The sequence below is a fragment of the Tupaia chinensis genome, unplaced genomic scaffold (assembly GCF_000334495.1).
Source record: "Tupaia chinensis unplaced genomic scaffold, TupChi_1.0 Scaffold000147_1, whole genome shotgun sequence".
NCBI classification, from domain to species: domain Eukaryota; kingdom Metazoa; phylum Chordata; class Mammalia; order Scandentia; family Tupaiidae; genus Tupaia; species Tupaia belangeri.
This window is the reverse complement of record NW_006159617.1, coordinates 2,801,377-2,807,840: the sequence shown is the minus strand read 5'-3', so window position 1 is coordinate 2,807,840 and position 6,464 is coordinate 2,801,377. Positions and strand designations below refer to the sequence as shown.

The 6,464-nt window shown below is 44.6% G+C and overlaps 1 protein-coding gene across 9 annotated transcripts in view; it reads right to left on the bottom strand.

Annotated features, from left to right (window-relative positions):
• TLE1 (TLE family member 1, transcriptional corepressor) overlaps nucleotides 1-6,458 on the bottom strand; it is a 133,398-nt gene extending 126,940 nt beyond the window's left edge. For 8 of the 9 annotated variants that reach the window (XM_006145473.2, XM_006145475.2, XM_006145474.2 and 5 more), the window contains exons 1-4: nucleotides 6,352-6,458; nucleotides 5,480-5,580; nucleotides 3,884-3,947; nucleotides 3,729-3,773 (exon numbers count right to left, since the gene is read on the bottom strand). In XM_006145473.2, the coding sequence (XP_006145535.1) occupies nucleotides 3,729-3,773; nucleotides 3,884-3,947; nucleotides 5,480-5,580; nucleotides 6,352-6,375 (234 nt within the window). In that variant the 5' untranslated portion in view covers nucleotides 6,376-6,458. Of the gene's footprint in view, nucleotides 1-3,728; nucleotides 3,774-3,883; nucleotides 3,948-4,185; nucleotides 4,424-5,479; nucleotides 5,581-6,351 lie in introns of those variants that run through there. The other variant, XM_006145478.3, reaches the window with a different exon arrangement.
• Between the last annotated feature and the right edge of the window lie 6 nt (nucleotides 6,459-6,464).

Below are 6,464 nucleotides of genomic sequence, written 5' to 3'. Positions count from 1 at the left end.
CCCCCCCCCCGGGGGGGGGGGGGGATAGCAATGCCACAATCCCTTGTCTCCATTCTCTTCTCAGGATCTTGGGCATGCACGCACACACGCCTGGCCTGAATTTAAGCCACCAGGTCCAGGACTCGAACTGCAGTTGAGTACATGGGAGTCCGGCGACATAGCCATTACTATTTTTTTATGTACCCTAATTCTGATGGTATCAGAAATTGCCTCAATTTTTCATGAAGGTTCTCTACCTCCCGTGCATGGAGATACCTAGAGTTCATGGTCTACACAGATAGAAGTAGAAAGGAAAGGATCTATAAAAAGGATCCCCTAAGGAAAAAAATACTGTCATAATATACAATAAAAGATTTACGTATCTATTACCAACCTGTCCTGTTGTCTTCTGGGGAACCAGCCACAAATGGGAGTGGAGAAAGTAACGGGAGAGCTTATCAGGAAGTGTTGACACAACACAAACACGGACGGCGGGCAGCACACGGAGTGCGGAAACCACAATTACACCATTCTAGATTTGGATGCACTTGCACTTTCAAACTTCCAGATGGAAAAGTCGGTGTGGAGGTTTGACACCAAAATCTCTAAAGCTCACTCCCTTCGACAAGCCTGATGAAAAGTGGGAAGGGAAAGCACCGGGCACACTGGATACAAATCTTAAATCAGCATTAAAGCTCTCGGAGGAAAGTTTCCCCATCACTGCATATTTTTTTCAATAACAAAGATGTTGTCAGAAATGACAATTTTTTGTGTCCCCTGATGATGCCTTGCTAGCATTTGGTTATAAGCCATAAAGCAGGAATAATTTCAGCCTGTCAGGAGTCTCGCTAATGCCCAGTTTTCCCCTAGAGAGAATTCCTGTCAAATCTAATGAGAGCTCCAAAGGCCCTCTCTACAATATAATGAGCACTTAGGCCATGCTGGTGATCAGGCGGCAAAAAGCATCAATTTGAGCCTGGCTACACCCTGGGGGCCAGACGTCACCAGTTTTAATAAGAATTATGATTACTAGCTGCACCAAATGCCTCCTCAGAACTTATTATTAATGTGTGACATTCAGAAGGATGTTTTTCAAATGTAAGACCACTTTAAACTGAATTATAGCACTCCTTTCCACACCACTCTAGTTAAGGGTCTGTCAGCATTTACAATATAAACTAAATTTCAGGGAGCTTAATACCCTCCCCTGAAGAACAGCTTTTTCACATTTTTCAAATTACTGAGCCAATTATACACAGTATATTATTATTGCATATAGGATCATGGACAAACAACACATAGGCACAAATGCCCAACATGGCACAGAAACTCATCAGAAAACTATTTTCACATCATGAGGCTTCTAACTCTATCCCATCTCCTTTCTTCCCACACATGAAAGAAGAGGTTGCCCCACCATGTAACCTAGAAAAATTCAGGAGAATTACACTCTTTGTCTCCCAATAAACCCAGCACCAGTGTGCAACACCATGCACGCATCAGTGATGTTCCCTTGTAAGAGCTGGTGAGGTTACAACACCCTTTGAATATGGGGGTTTAGGAAACAGCTTAGTCTCCTCTTATTCTCCAGAAAATCTGTTACCAAAACGAAGAAACAAACCAAAAACAAACCACACCCTTCGAAGTAATTAAAAAAAAAAAACCGCACACACACACACACACACACACACACACACAGTGACAGATTAGGACTCCCAGGCCAAGTTCATTTGCATAATTCATTTAAATGACCATAGATGTTCGCCATAGATCTTCTAACCCATTTACTATCAACGGATGAGGCCGGCAGATGACATGGTGATTAAGGGTGCTGAACGCCCACATTGCCAACCATGGTTCGAGTCCCAGACCTCATGGAGGCTTGCTTTCTCACTTTCTCTCTCTCTCTCTCTGTCCCTCTCAGATCTAATTAAAATAAGTAAATAAATAAATAAGGTTAAATAAAAATAATTAAAAGAATTAAGAGTCCAGGGACATTCATGACTTTATGAAAGATATATGGCTAAATGACAGGGAGCCATCCGTCTTCTGAATGGGTGCCAAGTTCTTGCTAATATCCCTTTCTAAATCATATCAGGACGCACTTTTGATCTTGTGGGAATGTATACAAAAATCAGAGAAAATTGTGACCCACAGCATGTGAGGGAATATAATTATGTCCCTAAGAACAAGATCACCAGCATTTTGCATCCAGACCCAAATGGATATTTCACATAAAGCTTTTATAAGGAAGAGAAAAATTCTTTTTTTTTTTTTTGGAGAGGTTTTTCGCCATAAGGCGTGTGCGCTCGCCAGACAGGCAGAGAGAGATATCAACAAGTTACAACTGCCACAATAAGGCACTAGCCATTGAAGCACAAAAAACAAAAGCCCAAACCTAACACAGACTAGGCTACCAACTTTGCAAACCAGTGTAAAATCAGCATTTTTAAAGGTCCAATTATAATATTAAAGAAAGGCCCTGAACTTAACTCTCTCTTTCCAAACACGTATCTAAGGACAGATCTAAAGTACACGATGATAACTTAACATTATGAAATCTATGATGAATTAAAAATCAAAGAGTGCAGAGTTACAAAAGCAGAATTCAACTCTGAAATACACTTGCTTAATGAAAGTCTTTGAATATAAGGAAGATCTGAAGGCTGAACTAATCAATTTCTCCACTGTGCCCTGGCCGGTCAGCCATGCTCTTTAATTTAATGAAACAAGGGTTTGAGATGAAATAGCACATATACATCAAGTAAGAATTGTATTGTTGCACTTTGAAATGTGTCCAACTGTGCAACTTCATCTGATGATAATTTTTTAAGAGGCAATCGATTTCTAAAAGACTTATTGTACCAGCGTCTTGATGAAAAAGTGAATGTCAGCATATCTCCAGAATACTTACACCCTGCCATTAATGCTTTCTTTGGCAGACAATGACTACTCAATCGAGGGTCCTCTGGGCTGAGCAATCATTTAGCTTTTCTTCTCTTATGAGGTCCTTAGTGCCTTGTTCCAGCTCAATACTCTTTTTATACACCATTATAGTAGCCATAAGTGTGAATTTTATGGGAACTTGCAAACTCATAGTCATAGCTAGAGCTTTCCAGTCACTAATCTTTTCATGCTTTTAAAACCACTAGGACTGAAGCAACTCCCAACATGTGCTGAGGTCATAAAAGGATGCTTTTTTCACCTCAAAACCTGCATCAACTGAGAAATTTTTGAAGAAATGTTTGCTAATAAGCCCCTAATCCTGAGTGTGGCCTGATGCAGTCCCAAAGCACACAGCACTCCGCAGTTAGTCATATACCTCTTTTGACCTGATGAAAGAAATTCTGGAATACCTTTCCCCACCTCCCACTGGTCCATACTTCCTTCCAAAACAGCACAAAAACAGGAACTATTCTGAACTTCAGCAATTCTATGGGAAATTCTCCTCTTTCAATAGGAGAATCAAACTAGCCAGGTGGAAAAGTAAACTCAGTCTCCTTTCCTACCTGCCTAAAAACAGGCTCATTTATATCTCCAAAGCACCTCTCACCTAGGCTTTTAAACACCCTCTAACAGTCTAGAAGCAACCTTTGCAGAGGAACCCTGCCAAGGATGAGATGGAAACAAAGGCAGAAAAAGAGCTTACAGGCCCCCACCCCCACAGCCCACTGCCGAGGACAAATCTGGTACTGTAACAACATATGAACAGCTCTCTCACGTCGACATGAGATTTAACTAAAGCTTACCTGTTTATGCATTTCAATGTTTAATCCATATGACATTTCATAATACTGTAAAGAGAAGAACCAAGCGTTTCATTAACTCGCGTTTTTGTTATGCTGAGAACACATTATTCGCTAATATTATATGGAAAGGAAAAAGTCTCATTTTTGATACCTACCATCACATAATGCCTCTGCATTTCTGTCTTTTCACTTGCCAGTTTCTCACATTCCAATTTAAGGCTATGAAAACAAAACAGGCAACTTAATGTAAACATTATGTCACTTGTTTTAACATCTGCCTCACATATTTGACTTCAAGTAAAAATACAGACCAATTGGGAAAAACCATGAACTACCTAGGTAAACATCCAAAAGCTTTTTGTCCTTGGATTTAACAGGGAGAAGAAATAAGGTGAACTGTACATTCAGGGTATCTAGCTATTCAACTACCCTTTCTTTTTTCCTTCTTGGTGCATACCTGTTCAGATGCCAAGAATGAAAAATCTGTCAAAAGCTCATGGTCATCCATCTGTTCCTTACTTCCCTGCATCAGTGAGCTTCACTGGACTCCACCAAACCTGGCCTTTGCACAATCAGTCTCAGGAAGAGGCCTTAACACCTTTACCAACTCAGTCTCTCAGTTTAAAAATCCTAGTTACTTCTACAATGGTGGGTCCCCTTCATAACCTTTGGTTTTTAAATCCCTGCCAAAATACGTCAAGTAGCTATTGCAGTGAAGTAAGCTGAAGTTGTCCCTGCTAGGCAAATACTGGTGTGAGTAAGTATGCCCCAAGCTCTAGAGATAATATCTACAAGTAGACAAAAGGTCAATAACCAAAAAGCCCATGACAAAATAAGAACATTCGCACCCTAGCCACTTTTAGCCTCTTCTGCATGCTTTTTCTCAAGCAAGACAAAAGGAAAAATGGCCTAACAGAGTTATTTCCTTTTCTTTACTCTTTAAAGATCTTAACTGGCTTCATCTGCAATTCTGAATTGGGCAACACCTGATTCCATAAATAGAGTAGGTCTTCACTGCCATCAGTTATTTCTTAGTTTCAATTGGCTACCGAGTCCTAAGAGCAGGAAAGAAATTAATCTTTGTGGGACATTCACTATAGACAGGGCAGTTTACACATTAAGTTTTCAAGGATCAATTCTATGAAGGTACATATCGCCATGTCAGGAAACTAAGGCTGAGATGGATATAAAGGTGACTTCACCTCCTACCCAAACCAATCCAGAACGATGCCAAAACAGATGAGCCTGCCAGTGCCCTGCACTGTCCACCCCCCTCATCATCAACGATGGCCATGGCCAAAAGCACCCCGCCTTCCATGACGGACTTTGCATCAGGGAATCCAATTTTCTAGGATGGCAAACAGCGATTTCGACATGGCTTTGCTTCCCTGAACCCGTACTCCTGGGCTGAGGTATCGATTGAACCAACGTCTCAACTCAGCGTGTTGCAAAATAAATAAATGAACTGCAAATATTGACGGTTCTCATGCAACTCCTAAATACACGAAAAAGGACTCCCTGGAACAGTGGCGAACGGGCAAAAGGGAAACAATGGGAGGAGGAGGAGACAAGCAAAGAGGCGGCCCGGGAAGAGCCAGGAAAGGGGGTAACGTGAATGACAGGTCTTAACTGCGACTCCACACGCCACCGCCTGGACGCAAGAACCAAGTACAGCCGCCGCCACTAGACTAGGCGAGTACGGCCACCGGGCCGCCGGGGCGACCACTGGCCCACGGCGGCAGGACACGCACCTGTGATACTGTGCCTGCAGGAACTGAAATTCCTCTTTAATCCGGTCCAGGGACTCCGGTATGGTGAACTTGAAGGGCTGGCCTGCAGCCTGGTGCGGCGTCTGGAGCGATCAGCGAAAGGGACCCAGGGACAGGGATGCGGGCGGATGGATAAAGCAGTAAGTCAGCGGAGGGAGCAATGAGTGGTGGGACATAAAAAATAAAGTTAGAAGTGGCGGAAAACGGAGCCCCAAACTCGAGTTTGCGCTTCATTGCGCGGACGGGAAAAACGGACCTCTTCCTGACCCCCATTTCTAAGGAGGTTCGAAAACTTCCAGTCTCCAGGGAGGATCCCGCTAAGTGCGCCGGGGTCACTGGTCGGAAGGAAGGGGCTCCCCGGCAGCCTCAGAGGACCGGGATAGACTGCCGTCGTCGCCAACCCCTCCCCCACGGGGCCGATAATGACCCCGGGGACAAGAGAAAAACAACTCCCAAACGCTCGCCATTCCCAAAGTCGCCGAAGCCACCTCCGGGAGCTCTGGGAAGGGGGCCGCACAGACATGTAAATAGGCGAGACAAGAAACAAAGAAGGGGGGGCGACCAATCCATCTAGGGAGAAGGTGGAGGATGTGGCTAAGACAGTAAGCCCCAGCCTCCCTCGACGCCCCAGTCCGCCCAGTCGAGGAGAGAAAGAGTCCAGAAAAATGGGGGTGGGGGGTTGAGAGTTTCATATCACTCCCCACCCGAAGTGGGGGAGGGCACCGGACCTCCCCAGACTTGCACCGCTGTCGGTGTTGGGGGGTTGTTCTCCGGATTGCAGCAGTCCCCGCGGTACAGGAAAAGCGCCTCCCCAACCTACGCGCCTGCCCCCTGCCCACCCGGCCGCGCCTCACCGGGTGCCGGCTCTGCGGGAACATCGCTCTGGCGGCGGCCGCGGCTCTTTTCCTGGGCAACTCAATTCTCCGCTCAATTTCCAACTTTAATCCCGCCGAGGGAAATTAAGCCA